The sequence below is a fragment of the Vigna unguiculata genome, chromosome 2 (genome assembly GCF_004118075.2).
Source record: "Vigna unguiculata cultivar IT97K-499-35 chromosome 2, ASM411807v1, whole genome shotgun sequence".
NCBI lineage: Eukaryota > Viridiplantae > Streptophyta > Magnoliopsida > Fabales > Fabaceae > Vigna > Vigna unguiculata.
Genome location: NC_040280.1, coordinates 712,074 through 739,874, shown reverse-complemented (window position 1 = coordinate 739,874; position 27,801 = coordinate 712,074). Strand labels below are relative to the sequence as shown.

General features: G+C 34.6%; 1 protein-coding gene across 1 annotated transcript; it reads right to left on the bottom strand.

Annotated features, from left to right (window-relative positions):
• Positions 1–22,057: 22,057 nt before the first annotated feature.
• On the bottom strand, positions 22,058–23,900 carry LOC114174303 (cytochrome P450 71D11-like). Its single transcript, XM_028059128.1, has 2 exons — positions 22,943–23,900; positions 22,058–22,773 (listed from the first exon to the last, which is right to left on the bottom strand). Exons 1-2 carry the CDS (start codon positions 23,858–23,860, stop codon positions 22,147–22,149), a joined length of 1,545 nt encoding a protein of 514 aa, XP_027914929.1. The 5' UTR covers positions 23,861–23,900; the 3' UTR covers positions 22,058–22,146.
• Positions 23,901–27,801: the final 3,901 nt, after the last annotated feature.

Sequence of the window (27,801 nt, the reverse complement as noted above, 5' to 3'; positions counted from 1 at the left end):
CCATACCATTTTTGCTCAATATCTTTGCATCGTTGATTAGCTCGCAACCTTTCATCTATGGTGTCTAATTTCTCTCTCAGTCCATCCATTAATAACACAACTTCCTTATAGGATGGTCCATTGATTGCTGCAACTTGTTGTGATGGTGCATGTTGTTGTTGAGAACCAAATGGAACATATAATGGCTGGAGTGGACACACAGAATATGGTTGTTGGTCATGGTAGGATTGTTGCTCATATTCCAAAAAAGATGATCTAGGATATAGATCATTTAATTGATGTACAATTAACCTACTTAAATTAGGTGTAGAAGTAGGTGTAACAATTTGCTGTTGATAATCGTATGGATCAAGTGGTTGTTGTGGATAATAATTATAGTTCACTTGAATATCACACTTTTGATTATTTTCATATGAAAAATGATTTTTCATTTTTGAAAGAGGTCTTTTGAAAAGAAATAAGTTGAAAGCTTGTTAAGTAGACTTCCAGGAAAGAGAGGTGTGTCTCAATGGACAACTTAAGTACCTTATCTTTCCTTAGCCAAAGTGCTTCCTAACTAGTTTCACAAATTTCCCAACAAAATTCCTCAAACAAAAATTATGCTAAAATAACTAAAGAAAAAAAAATGAGAAAGAAAAAAAATGTTAGTGATAAACAAAAAATAAAATCAAAAGAATAAAAAAAATAGAACTAAATTGATAAAAATTCTAACTATGTTCCCCGGCAACGACACCAAATTTGATAACGCTGTCGTTGACGCGATCAAATTAATACTACTAAACTATAACAACTTCAGTATTGCTAAGATAATAGTGAAGGAAAATAGAAAGGGTAAAGTTAACCCTAAGTCGTCTCCCAACGAATACGGAATTGATTTTTAACAAGTTAGTTCTTATAAAATCTATACAAAAGAGTTAGTCAAATAAAATAATAAAAATATGAAAGATAAATATAAAAAGATAAAATAAGATAGAAACAATAGTAAAGAAAAATAGGTTGATTCCACTGCCTTTTCAAAATAGGATTCATCATTGGTTTCCTAAAGATTATTGTTATTGATTTCTTGTTTAAGACTTCAAATTAATCAATGTAACTTCTCAATTAATTTGTTGGCGTCCTTACTTTCACTAGAGCAGGGAAGGGAAATGACAGCGGTTATTTTCAGCTTTTGGCTTCGAGTCCGCAACCGCTGCATATACGACCGAGGTAAAAAGCCAGTAGTTTATGCCTCGGTTACAACCCGAGGCATATAAAATATTTACTGCCTCGGTTTCCGCCCAACCGAGGCCTAATGCTTACCAAAAATTCAAAAAATAAAAAAAATTTAATATACTTTCTGCCTCGGGTCTGTTTTGACCGCGACAGAAAGTGAACTTTATTGCCTCGGTTCTGGTCTAACTGAGGCATATGGCCATTTAAAAAAAAAATTAAAAATTCGAATGATCTTCTGCCTCGGTTTTGGTTACAACCGAGGCATAAAGCTATTTTTTTTTTTAAATTCTAGTCCTATTTCATTCAAATCTAGCACATTTAACCTGCAAATTTTGAACCAGAAATACAAACCCAGCCAGAAACAATATCATATTATAATTGATGGACTCATTACAATACTTAAATACTATTCATATTGTAGCACTCATTACAATATCATGTGCTTCCATAAACAAATATACTAAGTACTATTGTACATTTGAATAATATACTTTGCCAAAGCTATCCTTAAATATTTGATGGACTTGACGGGGATTGATGTACTAGTACCAAATCTCTGCACACAAGAGAATAATTTAAATTAGTATATAAACTAAGCCAAAATTGCATATAAGTATTTCATATAGTGAAACAATTACTGTTTCCCAACCACTTGTGATACGAGCACGTACAATGGTTGATATCCATTGCATTACATAGTAACCGCACTCATATGAGCCGGTTTGTAAATTACACTACAATGAATGCACATATATAAGTAATTGATGAAGAAAAGAAATTGAATAATTATAATACTATAGACCAAAATAGTAAACCTTGAGGCTCAACCATGCTAGCCTTTTTGTCATAGTAGTTGATTTCCCTAACAACATGCTATGTCCAGCGATTGAACTATGAAAAAGGTAAGGTGTTAAGATACAATTATATAAGAAAGAAAGTTCATAAAATTAAGGTTCTTACCAATCTATAACTTGTCTCAGATGGTTAGGAGGAGGCCTGTGCAAGGAACAAAGCCACACAGCAATGTTGTCCTTCATGGAAATTACAACTAGTTGCCAATGACGCCTGCAATAAAAAAAAATTCGTTGTTGTACCTTAAAATAATATATTATAATTACAAGTCAACAAACTACACTTACCCAGAAATATAAGGGACAAAATATATTTTCTTCCCTTGTCCAAAGCATTCAGTGACGTATGCTTGAATGTCATCAAATTTATTGCCTACATGAGTGAGTTGGGGGTCTATGAACCCATATACATCACTCAACCCCATATTGTTACTGACACTAAAAATATACCTGGACAAAAACATTTATTTAATATAAGTTACTATATAAATTAATTAAACATAATGAATAGTTTAGATGCTTACATCATCCATAACTGAATAAGGGTAATATTCAGTTCTTCTGTACCCGACGCAAGCTCTAAGACATCTTGCTTATGCAGATACATTGGGATGTCACTATCTCTCCCAAATACATCAGAATCCCATGGAACTACCATCGGCTTATCACTAATGATGTCAGCAAGCTGGTGTAATGCACCAAGAGGATCGTCCAAAGATATTGGAATCTTCATAGGTTCAGGACTTTCCACTTCATGCGACTATTAGTACATGGAAAAAATAATTTGATTGTGAACATAAATAACATGTAAACTTAAAATGCAAAGTACTATAAGGTGAGTTTGGGGATCCATACCGAAGGGTCAGAAATAGAACCAACTAAATCTTTAGGCCAGGCGAGGAAAGACTGAAATGCCTATGCCACAGTATATACCTCATCTGTTGGCACAGGAACTAAAGCATCTGGTATAATAACTTCCTCTACAGTGACCTTAACCTCATCATCCGCCAGCTCCATACCATGAAGAATAGTGGCTGCCTCAAATTTTGTTCCACGAGCAACTAGTGTCTTCCCTGTACCATGCAGAACATATAGTTCACATCGATGAGTGTTGTCTGCATCATCCCCTGGTACAGTTGGACCCGAGCAACTCCCCTTTTTGCTTCTACCTGTTGGGGGCACAAAAGGTTCTGCTTGGGGAATTAGTTGCGGAGGGTTGCCATGACCACCAAAATGTTGCTCGAATTGGCGCATAACCCTTTCAATGATTTGTTCTGTCAACCGTTGAGTCAGTTTTTCTTCATACTCAGCACTATGTGTCCATGAAGATTGACTAGAGGAGCCACCAAAAAATTGCCGAATGCCGACTCCTGATCCAGCAGCACGCACACGTCCGGGGTGCTCAGGTTGTCCAATTGCAGTAGCAAGAATATCATGACGACCTTCTGGAATGAAAGTACCTTGGGAGCTCTGCTCAACCAAGGAGTCCTACAATATAACACAAGAAAATTAAGAGAAACTCAGTATAAAATGATATTAATGTTTTAGTAAAGTTAACTCTTACAATTTTTTCAGAGATTTCTCGTGCAGTTTCGGAAGTGTAGGTGCCCGATGATCGTAGGCGGGCTAACTTCCACTTTTGATGACAAGATGGTGGTGAAGGAGGCGCAAGACAATCATCTTCAGAAGGTGGGGGCCTAGATTTTTCTTTTTCCTTCAATATCTTTTCTTCAAGCTTTCTATACCCACCACGAGACAATATGTGTGGGTTTTTATTTTTTTTACTTATTGCTTGGGCTTTTGTCCTTATTTCCTGTAACATATAATTGATTTTATGAATTAGTTCAACTTGTAGACAATTTCAACAAATTTTTGAATTCAAGTAAACTAACCTTCCATCGCTCAGATGTACGAGACTCAACAAACTGACGCCAAGTGTCTTCATCAATTGAAGTGTATAGCTCACGTGGATCTTCATTCTTTTTAGATCCATAGACATACCTAGACGTTAGTTTTGTCTTAAAACCACGAAAATCTTCGGCGACTGCTGCCAGACATCTATGTTTAAGTGTCGGCACATTTGGAATATCAAATGTCGTCTGCAATAAAGAAAATGAACATCAATAAGTGTTTTACCAATATAATAAAAATATAAATTAAAAAAATTACGTGACATAATTTACCGTTAGATCCTGCCATATCATGTTCCGTTGAACTTCAGACACATGATCGAAACTAGGAGTAAGGATGGATATTCTTTCACGTGCCAGTACTCCTAAATAGCTTCTAAAGAGGTCTCCATTACGACCTGAAGCTTGACCAGTGATGACGTCAATAATGACATGAGTCTTCTTACCTTTAGCTTTTCTCAACATGAGCTTCCTCAATCTAGTGGCTCCTCTGGTGGTTCTCTTTTTAGGCAATTCATCCTCCGATGATGATGATGAAGTCTGATGGTCAGCCATATATCTGTTGTTAAAACAAAAAAATACAAAAGATTAATAACAAATAACATATTATTTCACAAAACACGTAAATTTATATAAACAATTCAGATTCATACATAAAGTTATGGATTGGTCATATGTATATTCCCTCATCGTGATCTTCCCGAATTGCTTGTACATCGTCAAGTACTGGGGCCTCATCAAAATTTATTGCTGTTTTAAATGGATGAGTGTCAGCAATATGAAGGTTACTCAAATTCTCTTCATTAACATCAATTTGTTTCTTGCCATGAAGAGCAACAAACCAATGTTCAGTTGCAGGATCTTTTACATAAAAAACTTGAGATGGTTGATGTGCCATGATAAAAGGCTCATCTCGATAACCCACCTTTCGAAAATCAACTAGAGTCATACCCGATTCATCAATTTTGACACCACTCTTATTATCAATCCACTTACATTTGAAGAGTGGAATAGTGAACACAGTATAGTCAACCTCCCATATCTCTTCTATTACACCATAGTACGTCATTGACCCAATTACCGGATTTTGATCTTTGGATGTGGAAAATTGCAGCGACTCAGCTTCAAGACTCACTCCACTATTTTGTACTGTGCTTTTATCATCCAAAGACTTTGTGTAGAATGTGCAATTATTAATTTCATAACCTGTAGAAGTTACGACATCAAATTTCAATCCATTTGCTAGCCACATCAAAGTCTCAGAAGATTGTGAATCTTTCAAAACCTCAGATTTAAACCAAGGCATGAACGTTTTGTTATGCTCCATCAACTGCCATTTCTCTGATTGTCTTGGATGTTGTTTCTTTACAATGGCTTTGTGTGCAGATAAGTAAGGGATCACCTCATCAGTGTTGTTCAATATGTATAGATGTGCTTGCAATAGTTCTGCGCGAGATTTGGTTACCACATTCACACCCCGGATGTTGTTACTTATAGAACACCTGTTCAACCATGATCTAGGAGGAACTCCTATCGGATTTGCTTTTGTCATGTAATCTGAACAAAACTCAATACTTTCTTCTGCTATATACCTTTCAATCATTGAAGCTTCTGGACGATATTGATTTTTCACGTACCCTTTCAAAATCTTCATATAGCGTTCAATAGGATACATCCATCTTAAGTATACTGGCCCACAGAACTTGATTTCTCTTACCAAATGAACAAGCAAATGTACCATAACATCAAAAAAGGATGGAGGGAAAAACATCTCCAGCTGACACAAGATGATAACAATCTCACTTTGAAGGTCATCTAACTTTAAAGGATCGATGACTTTACTACAAATTGAAGAGAAAAATGAACACAAACGAGTTATAGCTTGTCGAACATTTTTTGGCAAAATTCCACGAATAGCCACCGGTAACAATTGTTGCATTAAGACGTGACAATCATGAGACTTCAGGCCAACAAGCTTCAAATCCTGCATTGACACTAAACTCTTAATATTTGAAGAGTATCCTTGTGGTACCTTGACACTTTTAAGACAAAGGCAAAAACTTATCTTTTCTTGTCTAGACATGGTGTAACATGCGGGAGGCAAATAAGTACGCTTACCAGCCTCCCTTGGTGCCAAGTCTTTGCGAATATTCATTTCAAGCATATCCAACCGAGCATTTACTCCATCTTTTGTCTTTCCTTGAATGTTAAGTAGTGTACCAATCAAGCTATCACACACATTCTTCTCCACATGCATTACATCTATGCAGTGTCTAACCTCTAACTTCGACCAATATGGAAGATCAAAAAATATTGATTTTTTCTTCCAAGGGCTCGTTGTAGATGATTTCTTAGAGGTTTTCCCAAATACATGATGTATTTTATTAACTTTTTCATGAATTTGAAAGCCATTCAATGGAATTGGTGCATCATCATTCTCTTGATGTCCATTAAATGATTTTTTTAACCTTCGATAAGGATGATTCGATTGCAAAAATCTTCGATGGCGCATATATACTGTTTTCCTTCCGTATTTCAATTGATGAGCTGCAGTGTTTTCTTCACATATAGGACATGCTTTATGACCCTTGACACTATATCCTGACAAATTACCGTAAGCTGGAAAATCATTAATTGTGCAAAATAACATTGCACGCATCATGAAAGTCTTAGAAGTAAAAGCATCAAATGTTTCAACCCCATCCTCCCACAACATCTTCAAGTCTTCAACTAGTGGACTGAGATAAACATCTATGTCATTTCCAGGCTGTCTTGGACCGGATATCATCATAGACAACATCATGTACTTTCTCTTCATGCAAAGTCCAGGAGACAAGTTGTAAATAAATAATATAACGGGCCAGCAGCTGTGGTTGGTACTTAAATTACCAAATGGATTCATTCCATCAGTAGCTAAACCAAAGCGAATATTTCTACATTCTTCACCGAATTGGGGGAACTTGTGATCAATATTTTTCCATTGCATTGAATCAGCTGGATGACGAAGTAGGCCGTCACATCTTCTCTCATCTGCATGCCATCGAAGGTTTTTAGCGTCTTTTGGATTCGCAAACAAACGCTTAAGTCTAGGTACGATTGGAAGGTACCAGACTACTTTCAAAGCGGGTCCATCCTTTTCTAACTCACCTTTATCTTCATTGTTGATTTTCTCCTTGTACCGTGATAAGCCACACTTCGGACACTTTTTCAATCCTTCAAATTCTTTCCTATAGAGTATGCAATCATTAGGACATGCATGTATCCGTTTATACTCCATACCCATCGGACAAAGAATTTTTTTGGCATCATAGTTGCGAGTGGGTAGTGTATTTCCATCTGGAAGCATTTCATTCAACAACACTAATAATTCTGTGAAACTCTTATCGGTCCACCCATTAGTCGCCTTCAAATTCATCAATCTTAACACCGTTGACAACCTTGTAAACTTAGTTGAACCAACATACAACGGAGTCTCTGAATCAGTAGAGATTGTCTCATACACGTGCGCTTGGGCAAAAGCTTCAGCGCCAACATCACGAATCATGTCCTCTAATTTGTCTTCTTCATGTTGATCTTCCACGATGGAATCCACAAAATTTTCAGTTCGGGAGACAGTTGGAAAGTCTATTAATTCGCCATGCCATGTCCATATTGTATAACTTGGAAGGAAACCATCGCAAATAAGATGTTCCCTAATTGCAGTTGCATTCAACTTTCTCGCATTCAAACAATTCACACAAGGACATCTAAACTTCATTTCATCATCACTTCTACCTTCATAACGTTGCGCAAATTGTATAAATTCTTCTACTCCTTTCTCATACTCAACACTGATGCGTGGCAAGTAAATCCAGTCTCGATCCATACGTTTATATACTGAAATTGTGTGAACAATTTCAGTAATCTTTAAATGAATGATCACCTCGCTTTTGTATTTAAGGTGTGACCCTATCCCATTCAAGAAGATTCACTTCTTCTAGTTTATTGGTACATATTAATTTTAAAACACATATCTTAAATTTCACGAAATTTCGCCAGCATTTCGCATTGGTCTTCAGGTTACACGAAATGAAAGTGATTATTAACCACAGTCAAATATGCACCCAAAGATCAATACAAAACACAATTGACAAATATTCATGAATATTGAGATATGTATATTAAAATAGACATGCACTAATAAACTATTAAGAAGTGATTAATCTTCTTAAACTGTCCAACTGGACAATTCAAGATTGAATACATTTAAATTATTAGTATTGTCTCCTTTTAAAAAAAATACACATTCTTTAAAAAAAATACTTGGAGACAAGTAAATAATTTTCGTATTCAATCTCAAACGGGAAACTATGGCTAACTCCATGCAACGACAATTTGAGATCAAACAAAATAAATTGATTTACTTTAAAATATAAATAAAAAACATACTAAATAAACAATATACTAAACAATTATAAGCTCATAATAAAATTAAGAACCTAGAGTGTGAGACGTGAGTAGCAACGGAGGAGAATCAATTGTACCCACAGTCGGACAACAGGGATACTACGTCAACACTGTCAAAAGTTTAAAATAAATTCTCATGAAATTGATACATACTAACTCCTAGGATCCAAATTATCTTCTAGTACAAACAATCCAAAATTTCTTCCATATTTTTAATAATCTCAAATTCAAGATTGAAAATATAAAAACATACAAGCAATCCAAAAAAATTAAATCCAGCGGATCCAAAAATAATCCAAATCGTAAAAATAAACATACCAAGGAGCGGTGGATTGAATGGAGGCAATGGCAACGGCACCGGAAGAACCTCCTCGAGCTGCGTGCAGTGGCGGTGGAGGCAGACTGAACAGAATTGCAGTAGCCGTTGGTGATGGTTGCTCGAAGAACAAACACGCTGCGGCTCCGGTGGCAGTGCACGACTCATCAAAGGTACAGCGACGGTGGTGGTTGGTCGAAGAAGAAGAAGAAGCCGCGGCGGTGCGGTGCTGCGACGAAACGATGCCCTGGAACGTCGGAGGTGTGCGGGATGGTGGGAGCTCTACGTCGGAGGTGTGCGGGACGGTGGCGCAGAGCTGCGCTGGTCGTCGGAGAAGGGCGGAGCAGTGCGGTGGTGGTTGGTCGAAGAAGAAGAAGCCGCGGCGCTGGAGCGTCGGGACGGTGGCGCAGAGCTGCGCTGGAGCGTCGGAGGTGCGCCGGACGATGGGAGCTGTGCGTGACGGTGGTGCTGGTCGTCGGAGAACTGAAGGTTGGCCGGAGAAGACGAACTCGCAGAACAACGGAGAAGATGAAATCGCAGAACAACGAAGGAATTGGGGTTTTTTAACCCTACGAAGGGATACTGCCTCGGTTATTCGAAACCGAGGCATATTCTACACTTACTGCCTCGGGTAGGCGCTGAACCGAGGCATATATTACCACTACTGCCTCGGTTATTACAGAACCGAGGCATATTCCTTCAGTAAAAAAAAATAAAAAATTCAAATTAGGGGTCAACGCAGTGGTCAAAATAATTAAGTGTCTCTACTGCCTCGGTTAAGAGAGAACCGAGGCATATTGCATCAGTGAAAAAAATAAATAAATTAAATTAGTGGTCAAGGCGCTGAGTCAAATTTTTTTTAGCTCTATATGCCTCGGTTATTATGACAACCGAGGCATAAAAGTTCAATTTAATTACAAAACTGCCATCGCGTGCTTTTATGCAGCAGGTCCGCATGAACCGAGGCATATACAGCGCTGTAAAATCTCTAAAATACACTAGTGTTTCAACCAAAGAAACTTCTCAATCAAAAGCAATAACTTTGTAGATTAATCTTAGTAAATTTAACCAAAGTAACTTCTCAATTAAATATTACTAATTCTAATCATCTCCATTCTTTTACATCTTATATCTAGTAAAAAGCTAATTAACCAAAATAACTTCTTGATTAATTCTAATCTAAGTTTTCACCTTTAATCAAAGTAACTTCTCAATTATTAGAAAAAAACTCATTCAATCATATGAAAGTTTCTAAAATTAATCAAAGTAACTTCTCAATTAAAATTTAAAAACCCTTGGACTCATACGGTTGTTATGTTATGTAGATTTAACATCGTGCTAACTTGGTACAATGTAAAAATCATTACTTTTACTAAATTAAGAATCAAAAGACATAGATGAAAATAAATTTCAGCAAGAATCAAAAGAACAAACAATTTAATTGATCTAACCTCAGAATCCAATTAAGAAATTACAATGGAATCAACCTAAGAAGTTTAGAACTCCATGAATGCAAAATAAAAATAGAAGAAGAATAGAGAGAGAAAGGAAACGAAATTAGGCCCCCCCTAAATGTTCCTAAACTCCAAAGTCTTGAGCTTGTTTCTTCTCTACTTCTCCCTTGGTCTCTTTATATAGGAATTGGATTGAGCTTTCCTGTTGCTAAAATCTCTCAAATATCTTTTAAAATAAAGATAAAGATAAATATTTAAAAATATTTGGAGAGATATAGACTATTTGACAAATATAATTGGTTGATAATATCAATATCTAATATAATTAAATTAATTAATTAATTAAAGATATATGATAAATTATCACCAATTAGTATTTGTATGAATTTTTCAAATCAACCCTTTGCAATCTCCTTAAATTATCTTCTAAATAATCTAATATCTTCAAGATATATTTGTTTATTGTCATATTTAAAAAGATTTGGTAGTTATTATCTTTTAATATTTTATGATATAATTAAATAAGATAATTATTTAAAAATATCAAATAAAATATCTATAGATATATTTTTCCCAAATTATCTTCTATCATAAAGATAAAGAAAACCGCAAGGTCCAATTTTTTGTTCCTCTCTTCTTGGTTTAGCCAAACTTCTTCACTTTTTCAAGCTTTTCTTGTTGTGTTCATGCAATGCTTGGCTTGGATTTTTGTGCTTTTGATAATTTCTTATTCTTGGCTTTATCTTTAAGGTGCCATGAAGCTTTAATCAATTTATTTCCACACCTTCATAACCTCAACTTAGCTACAGCTGCACTTTATGCAACTAAAAAGCTATTTTTAACATGTTTTTGTATCTCATGCTCAATAAACCCAATTATAGGAAATCTCAATTAAATCAATCTTTAAGCACATAAATTCAATTAAATACCCAGAATTAAACATTAAATGAGGGCAAAAATACGCACTCATCACATACGCTTCTTCATTTAAGAAATCATTCAAGAATGCACTTTTCACATCCATTTGAGAAAGTTTGAAATTACACATGCATGCATATGCTAACAGTAACCTCACAGCTTCTAACCTAGCTACACGTGTATATGTTTCATCAAAATCAACGCCTTCCTCTTGATTATAACCTTTAGCAACTAGCTTAGCCTTATTCCTAACAATGTTACCATTTTCATCCATTTTATTCCTAAACACCTATTTTGTACCAATCACATTCATTGCATTAGTTTTAGGAACAAGAGACCACACATCATTCCTAGTGAAATGATTAAGTTCATCTTGCATAGCAACAACCCAATTACTATCACATAATGCATCATTGACATTCTTAGGTTCAATTTGAGAAACAAATGCAACATTTTCAAAGAATACAAGCTTGCGTGTAGTGGATACTCCCTGTTTTATGTCACCAATTATGTTGTTCTTTGATAATCCCCTGGGTTTAATCCATTCATTGGGTATGTTGTTGTATATAGCTTTTTCAGCCGACTTAGTTTCCTTTTCAACTTGTTGATTTCTTGTAGCAGATTTCAATTCTGCAGTAGTTTGCTTTTCCTACAATATATCTTTTTCATCTGCAATCTTAGGCCTTTGATCTTGCTCCACTAGGTTAGTTTCATAAAAAATAACATGCATAAATTCTTCAACAATCATTAGTCTCTTGTTATAAACCCTATAACCATGGCTATTTATAACATAACCTTAAAAGATGCCTTCATCCGCTTTTGAATCAAATTTTCCAAGTTGCTCTTTTCCATTATTTAAGATAAAACACTTGTAATGAGGTGTTTCCTTTAAAATTGGCCTTATCAATACACTGTTAAACATTTAAAGTTGTCTTGACAGCATCAGCCCAAAAGTACTTAGGCAATGAGGTTTCATTAAGCATGGTTCTAGCTAGTTCCTCTAATGATATGTTCTTTCTCTCAACCACTCCATTTTGTTGTGGAGTTCTAGGAGCTGAAAAGTTATGCTTTATACCATGTTTTCACAAAAATGCTCAAACTTTTCATTTTGAAATTCTCCACCATGATTACTCCTTAGAGAGACTATTTTAGAACCTTTTTCATTTTCTAAAACATTGGTAAGTTTCTTAAAAGCATAAAAGGTTTCTTTCTTGGCAGCTAGAAATAAAGTCCATGTAAATCTAGAGAAATCATCAACAATAACCAATGCATAGTAGTTGCCACCAAGACTCATAGTTCTAGAAGGACCAAATAGATCCATATGAAGCAATTCTAAGGGTCTTTCAGTTGAAATATATTTTTTGGGTTTAAAGGAAACCTTTGTTTGCTTTCCCTTTTGACATGCTTCACATATCCTATCCTTCTCAAACTTAAGTTTTGGTAGTCCTTCAACCAATTGTTTTCTATTTAGATGATTCAAATGATTCATATGTATGTGACAAAGCCTCATACGCCATAACCAAGTATCATCCTCTTTTGTAAGCAATGAATGCTAAATTATGCATGATGCAGATTAAACAAGTATATATTGTTGACTTTCTTTCCTACCAATACAATACTACCTCATGCATCATATATAAGACAATGGTTTGGTTCAAACACAACTTTAAAATCTTTGTCATACAATTGGCTTATACTTATCAGATTATGCTTTAGCGCTTCAACTAGAAGTACGTTGTGGATGTTGAATGAGGCTCATTGCTTATGACACCACTTCCAAGTATCCTTCCTTTGTTATTGTCACCATAAGTCACAAAGCCTTCTTCTTTTAGTTCCAACTTTGCAAACTTGGATTTATCACCAGTCATATGCCCCGAGTAGCCACTATCTAGGTACATAGATCCTTCTTTTCCTGTTTTATGACCTACAAAACAACATAGCATTACATGGTACCCTTTGATAGTTTGGGTCCAACATGGTTATGCCTTTCTAGATTCTTTTGGGATCCATTTCATAAGTCCCTTAGGTACATCATATTTTCTAGCATAGCAATTCTTAAGAACACGACCTTTCTCCATATAATAGTTGCAAGAATTGAATGACATAGCATTTGGCTCACTCTTGGAAAAGAAACTAGAGAACTTCTTGGCTTTCTTTTCATGGATAGGTGTATAACGAAGTCCAACCTTCCCAAAAACACAATTTTGAGAGCCAAAAACAACTTCCAAGTTTGTTTTTCCTCTTGTAAACTTTGCACAAGTTTTCAAAAGATATTTCACTTGATTTTTCAAAGTAGTGTAGTTTCTATAAGGTTTTATAGTTAGCTGTTTTTCAGAAAAATCGACTGAATTACTGTAAATCATTGCCAAATGTTCGAAGTTAATTTTTAAGTCGACTGTTTCTAATTCTAGTTGGCTAACTCTGTTTTCTAGCCAACTATTTAATCCTTTTAGCCGATTATTCATGACAACAATTTTTTTTGCCTCCCTATGCAACTCTTTAAAGTCATGCAAAAATTTGTAATAGTCATTTTTATCTTTAGATGACAAGGAACTTACTTGGCTTGATGAGGATGATTCATATCTGGCCATGAGGCATAAATTTGCTTCCTCACTTTCTTCTTGAGATGAAGTGCTTATTGAATCATCGTTGTCCTCCCAAGCTATATAGGCTCGTCTTTCCTTGGCCTTTTTCTCCTTTTTCCTATCACCAACCTTCTCATTCTATTTGTTAACATCAGGACATTCAATCTTGATATGTCCTTGCTTTCCACAATTTTAACATGAGAATTTAGAAGAATTACTTGAATCATTTTGTTTAGAAATGTAACTCCTTTGATTAGCTTTGTTGCCTTTCCTCTTGAGATACTTCCCAAACCTCTTGACTAGTAGTTTCAAGTTCTCATTATCACTTGATTCAGTAGCCTCTTCCTCGGTTTCATCACTCTTCTTGGAGCTAGCCTTCAAGGCTACAGTTTTTACCTTTTTCTCACTTGACTCAAGCTCACTTAGCCTTTGTATTTCAATCTCATGCTCTCTTAGTTTGCCAAACAGTGCAGCTATGGTGATGATGGATAAATCCTTGGATTCAGATATAGAAGTCACCTTTGGTTGCCAATTTCTATCAATACACTTTAGCACTTTGATGTTTAGCTCCTCTCTATCAAATTCTTTGCCTAGACCCATGAGATGGTTGACTATGTGAGTGAACCTTTTTTGAATTTCAGTTATGGACTCTCATTTTTGCATCTTGAAAAGCTCATACTCTTGAATCAAGGCATGCTTCCTTGATCTCTTCACTCCATTCGTCCCCTCATGTGTAACCTCTGGGACATCCCACATTTCCTTTGCACTCTTACATTTGGAGACCCTAAAAAATTCATCCATACTCAAAGATGAAGTGATGATATTCTTGGCATTGCAATCATATTGAGCTCTTCTCCTTTCTTCATCAGTCCATTCAATCCAAGGCTTGTCCACCTGCTTATTTTCAACAAGACATTTAGTAGTATATGGTCCATTAACTATTGCATCCCAAATCCCTTTGTGTATAGATTCAATGAAAATTTGCATCCTTATTTCCAAATCCCTTTGTGTATAGAGGCACCTTCAGCAAAAGGGAGGTTACTTTCAGCCATTTCAAAATATTTTTTATCAAACTTGAATACCTTTCAAGAACCTTGCTCTAGATACCAATTGTTAGTTTTGAAATGGTGATTTAAGCCAAGAAGGGGGGGTTGAATTGGCTTTATAAATTTTTTTTGTAAACCTCTTTTCAATTGAATCAAATAGACTAGAAAGTTGGGATGTAAAAGCAGAAAACCAGTACACTTTGAATCGATTAAAACATAAAACAACAGACTAATTTGTTCTTGAACTATGAAACAATCGATTAAAAAGACAAATCAATCGGCTAAAATACTGAAGATTTATGCAGAATGCAGATTACACAAAAACACATTAAATCACACTAAAGAACGAATTGCTTGGTTTTCTTGAGTTTTTAAAGAGATTCAAAATGAGTGAGATGAGGGAGAGAGAATTGCACAGTTATTTTTATACTGGTTCACTCAATCACAAAGCTACATCCAGTTTACTAGACAACTTGAGCCTGGTTTCCACTATATTCAAAAGTTTTACAAATTACACACCAAGATTATACTTTTGAACAAAGAAACACAAAAGACTTTTTACTCACACATAAATCTAGATACACATCCTGCAAGAATCATAGTTACAGACCTGAAATCACATCAGGCACCAACCGAAGGCACAAGAACATCCAAACTTGATGGTGGCTGTCCCTAGCCAACCATACATGTGTTCTTCAAGCTACTCACAAGGCAAAATGCCTCCAAGGTCAACCAAGATCTTCAACCCACGAGTTGTAGCTGTGTATTGCAAAGAGAGAGAGAGAGAGAGAGTTTCCAAAGAAGAATGACAAAGTTTCATGCTCAAAAACTCATATTCGCTTCTCTACTCTCGAAAACACGACATATATAGTATGGTTTAAGTGAAAACAGTCGATTGAATTTTCCGTACAGTCAGCTGATTTCACTTGACTTACGTGAAACCAATCGATTGAAAAATAATTCAACTGACTGAATGCATTCATACCATAAACTATATACCGCAAGTCTTTTAACCTATTAAAATCCATTTTAATAGATTAAAAGAGACACACTAAGGCACACAAGACATCTAACCTATGTCATATAGCCTACCAACATGATATAACAACAAAACATTACATTTAACATGTTATTTTTATATTTAACACACTAAAACATAATCTTGAAGTGGTTCTTCATCAATCTTCATCAAACACCTATAATCTTCATGCATATGGCTTTATCAATTCTTTTCTTCAAGCTTGCTTGTGCCAACAAACTTTGCCCATTTTAGAAAAGAACTTCATAATCAGATGTGGAATGGACATTATAGTGTCGAGTTCATTCAGGTATGGTCATCGTAGCAACACATTATATGAGAAGTTTGCTTCCACTAAGAGATATCAGACTTTGATCTTGTGATATTTCCAACTACCTTCCCTGAACCTAGTCTTAAGGTCAATGTACCCATGAGTGTCCACCCTATCTCTTGAGAAGCCTACTATTTGCTCTTTATAATGATGCTCCATCTCCTCCAAGATTCCTAGCTCCCAAACATTTTCAAGTATAGAATGTTGACTGAACTTTCATGGTTTACTAGTTTTTTTTTCTTGACAGCATAGTTAAAAAACTATATGGTGATAACCCTTGGATCATCTTGCTCGAGATCTATCACATGGAAATCTTTATCCGTGAAGGTGAATGGTGTCATATTTCTCTTTATCTTCGTGTTGATAGTGTTCACATATTGCACCACCCTTGGGTACCTTCTTCTTATCGATGAGGTGTTGCCCCCCACCCATTCCCCCTTTAGATAAGGTGTTAATCACTCCCCTTAAGGGCATTTCTCGACTGCGACTCCTGTCTCTCTTGAATGTTTGCTTTCCCCCCTCTCTAATGGTATTGTGCTCCCAATCAGCCTTGCCTTCATTTCTACTTTCTTGCATCGGTCTTTCCCTTTTTTCGAGCACGCCCTTTGTATAAATCTATCCAACTTGTATAAGTTTTCTCTATTTTATCTAAGAGAGTAAGGCATTCGTCATTCGTATGACCATAATTTTTGTGGTATCAAAAATGCTTGTCGAGGTTGACGTTCGATGGTCTTGTCATTGTTGGGAAAAAGAATAAGATGGACATCTTGCTTCAATAAAGAGTTTGATGATAATGACTTATGGAGAAGTGTGGAAAACTTAATGATGATTCCTGAAGAAGTGTTAAAAAGTTAAAGAATGTTTGTATTAAGAGATGCATTGAAGACTTAAGAGTTTAGTTGTTGAAGTCTTGTAATTTGTGTATCTTATTTAAAATAGTTAAATTAATAGGTCTAAAGTCAAAAGGCAAAAGCTAAGCAATAGAGCACTAAGAGAGTTTTATTTTTTGCAATGGTCATTGAAATAATTTATTATTATAAGTGATAATCAATTATCTCAGTGAAAAATGATTTTCGAGAAAAGTTACGATGATAATCAATTATCACTTATGATAATCGATTATTCTAGAAATAAATTAATTTCAAAAAATTGCTTTTGACAATTATCAATTATTGCTTACAATAATCGATTATTGATGGCATTTATAGCTTGACTTTTCATTTTCTTAACCTAATTTAAAAAATGAACTCTATAAATAAAGTGGTAGTCTTTCATTTGAAAAGATAAGAGTTCGGTTATAATTTTATGTGGAAAAGCTTTGAAAACTTAGTGTTGGTAGAGCGATAACTTTCATCAAGTGTGATCTTGAGTGATTGAGTGTTGTTATTGTTGCTAGGTGAAACTATTCATCCTTTATATGATTCAAAGTAGGTGTTCATTCCTTGTGGATTCAAGGAAGGTATTTCTTCATATTTTTGTGACTCAAGCGATGTGTCTTCATCCTTTGTGGGACACAAAGGAGGTGCTCATCCCTTGTGAATTTCAAGGGAGGTGTCTTTAATCTCTTATGAATTAAAGAAAAGTGTTTTCTTTCCTAAGTTGTTGTTACACTTATTTGTAATCTCAGTTTATATTTAATGTTTAGTTAATCTTTCTTTTAAGAATTATTAACAACTAGACGTACAATATAAAATAACTTGTGCAATTTTCTCTTTCCCTACTCTCTTTATTTAATCGTTCTTACTATAAAGAAAAAGAATTTTATCGTAACTTTGATATTATAAAGGGGAAATTTTAAAGGCATATACTTTTATTAAGAAACCAATACACCCTCTCTTGGTTTTTGCCCAACACAAATACTCAACTGCGCTACAACTCTAACAGGCACATTTCTTGGTTGTGTTATTGAATTTGTGTTTAAAGCTTCTTCCAAAATATTAGGGATGTCAAAACGGTCGAGCCAGACTCGTTTTGACCCGACCCGATTTTGGCCTGCTTTATACGGGTCGGGCCGGGCTGGCTTGGTATGGTGAAACAGGTTGGATTTTTGGACTCGACCCGTGGGCTGGCAGGTTGACCCGCCAGTTACAGGATTTGTTTTTTCATGATTTTAGATTCTTTACCAAATTTCAAAACTTAAACTTTCATAATATTTCACTGAATCAAAGAACAAAAGAGTGAAGAGTGAAAATGTACTATTTGGACAAAGAAAGGGCTAGAGTAACGAAAATGCCCTAAATTGTTTTCGAAAGTGGAAAGCATAATCATAATCATACATAATATTTGAAATATGAATGCCACCAATATACATATTAAACAGTGGTAGGAACTATCACCAGATGAAGCAACAGAAATGGCAGAAACTCTCAAGAAATGGAAGCAATAGAGATGGCAGAAACTCTCGACATATGGAAGCAATGCAACCAACAAAAGCAAAGCAATCAATCAGAGCAAGACCTTGACCAATAATTAGGGCTAATCGGAATTAGGGCAAAGTAGATTAGGGAAAATTGTATATCAGGGAAAAAAATTAGGGAAAATCGCAAATTAGAGAAAATCCCCCACAAATGAAGATGTTCTTTGTGGTTGGGACTGTCGGTCGTCGCATTGTGTCTCTACTAGCATGGACAAGTTATGGTCGCGTTCGAGAAAGAGACTCATGGTGGTGGTTGTGTCGAGACTCGTCTCGGTGTGGTGGCCGCATCTCGTGATGGACGGTTGGAGGCATGATGGCTATGCTCGTGGAGTCGTGGTTCAATGTCGTGGTGGTGTGGTAGAGTTCGAGGGAGAGACGAGAGAGTGAGTGAGAAAAAAACGAGAATGAGAGAAGAGTGAGTGAGAAGAGAAGAGAATGAAAGAAGAGTGAGTGAGAAGAGAAGAGAACGAGAATGAGAGGAGAGTGAGTGAGGAAACAACAGGAGCACATGCTTTTTTAAGTGAAAACGGGTCGCGGGCTGGCCTGTCTCTTGTTGCGGGCTGACCCGATGGATTGACGGGCTGGGTGGGCCGGGTTAGTGTGGGTTAATGGGCTGAAATTTCTATCTTAACCCGTCTTTTTTAGGACGGGCTAGCGGGCTGACCCACCGGGCCTAGCCCATTTTACCAACCCTACAAAATATTGGTTCTATTTTCGTTAAGTCACGTGTGTTGTGTATATCAGGGTCTCCGCACGAGGTCATCGGGCTAATGAGGTTGAAAATGATTATTCTTGGATACTTTCTTGTCATGTGTTGTTTGGTGGTATTCTCTTCACTGCAAAATTTACTTTGATACTCCCTTAGTTCTTTCAATTGTATGAATTTGGCAATGTAATGTCGATGCTCATCGAGGTAAGAAGCTGGTTTTTCGCACACACTATTGGAGAAAGGGCTCGACCTTAGTGTTGTAACTATGTGATGCATCGATGTATTCTGTAACTATGTCTCACCCTTCTCCTATCTGATGTTTACAAGAACAATGGATGTTAAGTGATGTGACCAACTAGTTGCAAATTAAGCTTCAAACTTGACTGATATTGTGTCGAAGCAATGTTTGGATCTAAGTGGTAGCCTCGTAAACCATCCTAAGGTTTTTCCTTTCAAGGAGGTAGGAAATACTTTGCACCATATAGAACCATCATAAGTGTATAAGTTTATTTGCATGATGTATATGTTGATATGTTTGTTTGAGTTCGTGGACTCATTGTACTTCTCGAATGCTAGGTTTTCCAAGTTTGTGGGGAGCTAGGCCTCCATTATGAAGCATATGAAGTCGATTGTCTGGCGTGTGTCACATCATAGTTATGCTTATTTGTAGATACCACCCTTTCAATTTTTGGTGAGTTGGCCCTACTAAGGCTACAACTAGGCTAGGGTTCTCTTGCTCCCGTGTCTGCTTCATTTACGCATTCTTAGTTTTTAGTGTGCCTCAATTTCCTTGACACTCTTCCTTTATAAAGCTCTTATCTCTTTTCTTAATTCAAGTAGGATTGTTGTGTGATCCATGTGATTATCCTCGGTGTGCTCTAGGAGTGGTACTTCTTGACTTATCTTTCATCTAGTAGCTACCATATGGTGTACCAAGATCTTTTCATTTCATGGTGGGTGTCAAAATGTTCTTACAAGGACCAATCAATCTTGTCATACACATCTTCATTTCTCGCCTTCTTATCTTTTTTGTCTTCTTGGTGCCAAATACTTGCTTGGAGTGTTCAACCTTCTTGACACCTTGATGTACCCGCAAAAGATAGTCTGACGCTCACTAATTGTTTAAACTTAGGGAACAATAAGCATTTAATGCAAGATGTATGTGTTACCTACCTCTTTTAACTACCTGTATTTATTATAAGGGTGTGATAGGTCTTGGGCTCCTTCTTGGTTTTAGAGTAAGCTCAATCTTCCTTTAATCATATTTTTCTATAATAGTCACGCGATTAACATACTAAACTTGTTCTTTATTTCATGTTATCAAAAGTATGACCTTGTTTGAGGTTTGTAGGGATGTAGTAGCTCATAGTTACGGGATTCGTTGACTCGGGCTGATTTTCTTGCATATTTGTTAAGGTTCGCAACTCTCATCCTCAGTTGTGAGTTCTTGGATTTATGTTATTGATCCTTGGTTTTCGGTCCTGAGTTCACTATGCTAAGTATACAAAGTTGATTGTGGTTTTCGGCTCTACAGTTGTTTAGTGTACCACGTTGGCTATGGTTCGCAAAGAATGATCTTCTTTGGAGCTTGGTGATGGGACCGTATAGTAAAATGCCTTTTGTTCATTTTTTAAAGCTTTATAGTTTTTTATTATGAAATTTCCAATTGGTGTTCATTATTCAAATTTGGATTTTCTACTGGGTTTCCTATGATGTTTATTTGTTGTGTCTTCAAAATACGTTGATGATCTCTGATTTTTAAATTTTAAAATATTTTAAATAAATTTTTAAAGTAACAATATATTATATTTTTAATGCTCAAGAGAAAACAATATATAAAATCCAATAGAAAATTTGGACTCTTCGTTTTTCATCTCAATTATAGAGGAGTTTCCTTTATCATTATTTATTAATAAAAGTTAAGAAATTTAATTTTGTTCAATCTTATTAGGTTAGTTTATAATAAAAATTTGACACCTTTAAATTGTTTCAATTATTATGAATCTTATAAAGTTATTGCTTTTTGATGTTATTTAAAATAGCAAAAAGGTAATACTATGTTCTCCTTTTAATGGTTTAATTTTGATAATGATATATGTTTGCCATATGTTCAAATTTTGATAATGATATATGTGCTTGCCTGATGTTTAGTCTACTGGTTTAGCTAATTAGTCATTAATCACAAATTTTAATGATGCCAATAATCGATTTAATTTTGATAATGATATGTGCTCCTAATGTTGTTTACCTTTTTATTGAATTTTGAGGTGTCATTCTTGTGGTACAAGATTAGTACAACTTTTGAATAAAAATATATTTATAACTAGTCATTTATACCCTAAATATCATAAACTTATCCTTTATAAGTATGGGATTTTTTTAAGGAAAGCATGAAATGAAAATTAATAAAAATATAACATATACTTTAATTTCATATGACTTTTACTATCAGAACTACATATTAATTTATTTTTTTTTACATTTTATTGGTTTAATTAAGTCTTAAATCTCTTGTAAATTTATGTATTTTCAATTATGAAAACTTTTATTTCTATTGTGTATCGATAGTTATACTCGTGATTATTTTGTTATCTTCCACGTGATATATAGAAAATATAAGATTTTGTAATAAAGATAAAATAATATTTTAGTTAATGTAAAATGAGAAACAACTTTTATTAATTCAATGTTATTACTTCTTGAAAGTTGAGACAAAACAACAAAATAACATGAAAAAGATAACATTCTCATATCACTAGATTAATAACAAATACTCAATTGACAAATATAAAAAATCTGAATACCTAATAAAAAAATAATAGAAATAATTAAAAGTACACACACTTAAAAAAAAAACTTAAAATTTAAATCAATCTATATTTTATTTAATAGGAGAGAGTAGCATACTGTACGGTAGGAAGGAGTTTGAGTTGTTCAAATTTGTGAAACCAGAGTAGGAGGAGATAGAGGAATCAAGAACAAGTCATCTTTTCTTCTGATAGTCACTCTAAATTCCTCAGTGTTATCCAATTCCTCACATCTCATTCCATTGGGAAGCTTCCAATCAAAATGGTACAACAACAACGCAAGTGCCATCTCAACATTTGCCAAACCAAATGTGATACCTGGGCATATTCTTCTTCCACCTCCAAATGGAATGTACTCAAAATTACATCCTTTGTAGTCAATTGAGCTATCAATGAATCTCTCAGGATAAAACCTCTCTGGGTCACTCCAATAGTTTGGATCTCTTCCAATGGCCCAGGCATTCACAATCACCATACTTTTGGCTGGAATATGATACCCATCAATCTCACATGTCTCTCCGCATTCCCTTGGAAGTAAAAGAGGACCTGGAGGGTGCAATCTTAGGGTCTCCTTCACTACCACTTTCAAATATTTGAGTTCATTCATGCAACTCTCATCAACCCTTCCTTTCATCTTCATTACCTTTCTCACTTCAGCTTGTGCCTTCTTCATCACTCTTGGATCCTTTACCATCGCAGCCATTGCCCAATCTATAGTAATGGCTGATGGTTCACCTCCTGCACTAAATATTTCCTGAAAAAAGTATCATATCATAAGTGATGTTAATAAGCTGAATCAAGAATGATAAAAACAGACATTTACTCTATAATTATACCATTAAGGGTTCATATCATATGTGATGATGTTAAGAGTATGATCATCTTTGTGAATTAATTTGCAAGATGTTTTAATATCCTCTCACCTGGATTGTAGCCTTGATATTGTTATCAGTTAAACAGATATTCTGGTTTCTGTCATTACCATCCTGAAGTTTTAACAGAATATCTACCAAATCTTCACTTTCTGCACTTTCGCCTTCTTTCCCATCTGACTTTGTCTCTTTATGTTCAACGATGATGTTTTCTAGAATCCGATCAATTTTTTCATGTAACCTCTCAAGCTTAGGCCTAAAACCAGTGACAAGTTGAAGCCATCGACCAGAAGGAAATAAATCACCCAGCACTGCAAGTCCTTCTTTCACCAGTGAGATGAATTCTTGTTGGTCTTTGCATTTATTGCCAAATGCAGCTCTTGAAACGATAGAATATATCGATGAGAGCACTGTTTCGGTGAGGTTGACGGGTGATTCTTTCTTGGAATCAATCATTTTGATGAGATTAGTGAGTTCTTCTTTTCTTAATGATTGAAATGAAGTGACTCGGTTCTTGCCCAAAAGCTCCACTGTGCACATCTTTCGTACAACATTCCAGTAATTTCCATAAGGTGCAGAAGCAATACCTGTGGATTGATAGGAAAGTATATCTGAAGTTACACTGTGGGGCCTTGAAGCAAAGATAGCATCATGAGTTTTCATTATCTCTTTAGCGTACTTGGGTGAGGAAACAATGATGACTGTCACCTCTCCAAGTTGCAGACGCGTCAAGGGTCCGTGAATTTTTGCCAGGTCTCTCAACTTTTGATGTGGTGCAGAAGTAAGAAGCTGATGTATGTTTCCTATGATTGGTAGCTTCCATGGCCCTGGAGGCATGTTTGGAATTGAGCTTGCTTTCTCATGATTCAACACTATTTTTAGCAACACAATCATGAGAACAGAAAAAGCGAAAAGGGTTAATATATCAGGCACTTGAAATGTCATGATGAAATAGCCAAAAACAGGCATTTTTTTTTCTCGATAAGGATCAAGAACAATGAATGAGACCAGGGATTTAGGTTGCTGGCTAGTGCAATTCATTTCTTGATATTTATGGTAGCTGTTGTTACTGCACCGTCTTCCGATTAAATGTAGTACTATTAGTTAGCCGAAAATGATGAATGATTTGTCCTTTGTATCAGATTATATTCAGGAAATGATGTTAAGTGATTTGAAACTAACTTTTAGGATAAAATAGTTACTAAAAGAAGTTAACTTTTATATAGAAAAGAAGTTAAAATAATGTTAAATAAAATGTGGTCTTTATTTTTGTTATTTTTATTGAATTTGGTACTATTTTCGTTTTATGTTCAATTAGATATTCATTTTTGTCAAATTTTGGTCAGCTCCTAGTTATTGAATAAAAACAACTAAAATAGAAACCAAATGTATATTTAAGCCTAAAATTAAATATCAAGAAAATTTCTTATTAACAACCAAATTTAGTAATAAAAATTTGTTAGTCATGTTGATCTCTTGACTAACATACCAAAATTCAATTATAGTATAATGATTTTAAATAAGAGTGTCGATCCCACGAGGAACAAATTCAATTAAAATAAATAATTATCTCAAAAAGCATATATATACTGAAAATTCATTTGATTTACCATTGATTTTTATACTAAGTTCGCATAAAAGTAATACAGTAGAAGCTGAAAGTTTTAGAAAGAGTACAGTAAAAGAAACTGAAATTGAATTTCATCTATCTCACTTATCTGTAATCTGGATAAATATAAATATATCGCATTTGAATTTACTAACACCCAAAAATCATTTATATTGATTTCTCATGTATAAAGTTCATAAGATTAGTCCCTTGAATATTGATTCTTCACATATTCAACAGATTAATCCAACATTATGATTAGGTGTTATAAGCAATTGCTATATTGAAATCTATTCCTAGCATCACAATACATCAAGTATCATTGTTTAGATCAGATTTTCAGAAATACTTTCTAGTCAGATCTAAAAATCACCCTTAAGAATCTATTAATCAGATAGAATCAAGCATTAAGAATAGAACAATAATACCAACATTGAGTAGAAATAGAAATTCTATATATAAATATCACCATATTACATCGAAGTTTGAATCAATTACATTCAATCCTAAGAGAGAAGATTAGCCACACATGGTAGCCATTAAAATCCTAAGAACTAAGAAGAAAATCTTAGAAACTATCGATCATCTATTATTCGTCCTTTTAGAGCTCGTCCAAGATGAGTTTTTCCAATTTTCATTCCAACCCTTTTTCCTTTTGAACTCAAGAAATATATATACTACACGAGGTCTCGCTTAAGCTAGTTGAGTCTCGCTTGGGCGAGATATACTTCATGATGAAGAAAGGTACTCTCACTTAAGCGAAAATAGTCTCGCTTAAGCGAGAATGATGCACACTTCATTGTCTTGTGGGCAAGAGTGCTTCTCCCTTAGGCGAGAATGACGACAAATGTCTCACTTGGGTGAGATTACTTTGGCTTGAGCGAGATGGCTCTGGCTTGAGCGAAATTACTTTGATTTGAGCGAATTTTTGCATAAGTTCTTCCCTTTTTTTCTCTGTTTCTTGATTTCTCCTTTACTCTTCTTAAGCTCTTTCCTCCTCTACTTTAATTTACCTGAAAAATACACAAAACAAGGATCAAATGATTTCTTTTAAGTAGAAACTTGGAACATGTAATTGAAGCTCATTTTACCTAGATCAGGGAAAATAAAATATCATATAAACACAAATTATAAGCACAAGTGCCAAAATTCCATATGAAAATTACTGATTTTATGCACTTATCAAGTCACCATAGAGACTAATTTCGATGTCAATTACTAAAATAGTCACTATTATGAATAAAATATCATAATCTATTTTTAAAATTTAACTACCAAGGTTTTGGCTACCAAAGGAAATTGGTCACTAAACATTAGCAACCAATACTTTTGCTACCAAAGATATTATTTTTTTAATTAGTCTTTAATTAATTACTTACCAATTTAGCGACTAATTGTAATTTTTTATTTATAATAGTGACTATTTTAGTAACTAATTTTTTATTTATTATGTAAATTGGTATCTAAACTGGTCACTATAGTGACTACCAAATTTTGTTCATTAAAATTGGGTATTGTTTAAGAGTTTTGTTGTAGAGTTGACAGTCATTACTAGTCAGTAATAACAAAATTTTGTTGGTAAATTGTGTTTATGGACAGATTATCAATATGTAGACACAACAAGAAAATGCTCCATTAGCAACCAATTTTAGTGATCAAAAGTTGTTAGTCATTATAGTGACCAATTTCGATACTAATTTACAAAATAAAAAATTATTGGTTACTAAAATAGTTATTATTATGAATAAAAAAATATAATTGATCTCTAAATTGATTTGTAAAATTTAGCTATCAACACTACAAGAAAATCCTTCATTAATAACAAATTTTAGTGACAAAAAGTTGTTGGTCACTATAGTAACCAATTTAGATATTAATTTACAAAATAAAAAATTATTGGTTACTAAAATAGTCACCATATTGAATAAAAAATTATAATTGTTCGGTAAATTAGTCACTAATTAATTAGACACTACTTTAGAAACCAATTTCTTTGGTAGCAAAAACCTTGGTAGCTAATGTTTAGTGACCAATTTTCTTTGATAGCTAAAATTGTTGTTAAATTTTAGAAACCAGTTTAATTTTTTATTTATAATAGTAATTATTTTAGTAATGAATAATTTTTTATTTTTTAAATTGATTTTTAAATTTATCACTATAGTGATTAACAAATTTTGGTCACTAAAATTAATGAGGCATTTTCTTGTAATGTAAGGTTTTAGCTAACAAAGAAAATTAGTCACTAAACATTAACTACCAAGGTTTGTTAGTCACTATAGTGACCAATTTAGATATCAATTTACAAAATAAAAAATTATTGATTACTAAAATAGTCACTATATTGAAAAAAAAATATATTTTGTAGCAAAATTGGTCACTAATTAATTAGAGACTAATTTAGAAACCAATTTCTTCGGTAGCAAAAAGCTTGGTAGTTAATGTTTAACGACCAATTTTCTTTGGTAGTTAAAATTAGTAGTTAAATTTTAGAACCAATTTAATTTTTTATTCATAATAGTATCTATCTTAGTAACGAATAATTTTTTATTTTGTAAATTGGTATATAAATTTATTACTATAGTGACTAATAACTTTTGGAAACTAAAATTATTGAGGCATTTTCTTGTAATGCAAGGTTTTAGCTAACAAAGGAAATGGCTAAACATTAGCTACCAAGATTTTTGCTACAAAAGAAATTGGTTTTGTTCCTACAGAGAACAAATAAGATGAGTTAGGCACAAGCGTCACCTTATCATGTAGTCAGCTATCTCCTCAGTTGGCCTGTTCCCGGTTGATACATGTCGGTTTGGACCCAGAAGGGGTTACCTACAGAAGGGACTCCGAACCTCAAGTGAGTCAAAACTTTCAAAAAGGTCAAATATGTGATTAATGAATGCATACCTTTAATTATTGGGGTCCAAGCGTATTTATAGAGCATTAATAATGTCTGATTATCCCATGGGCCGGGCCTTGACTTGGGCTCTAGCTTGGGCTGTGAGTGGGCCTTGGCCCTAACACAGGCCCTTAAGACCTATTGAACGCGGGGACTTCCATTTTTACTAAGTCTTTAAGAGCGGTCTGATCCGTTTACTTCTCAACTGGTCGGATGTCGTCCTTGGCCGCACACTGTCCTAGGTTGGCCGTTTTGTTGTTACTTTTGCTTTCGTTCAGTTATGAGTTTGAGTCCATGCCGGCCCAAGTCGTGTACTTGGGTTGTTTCCGGCATATATGTGAGGGTTGTCATTTATATGGTTAAGTTGACCAGATCCGGTACAGGTTTCTAAATTAATCTCCAATTAAT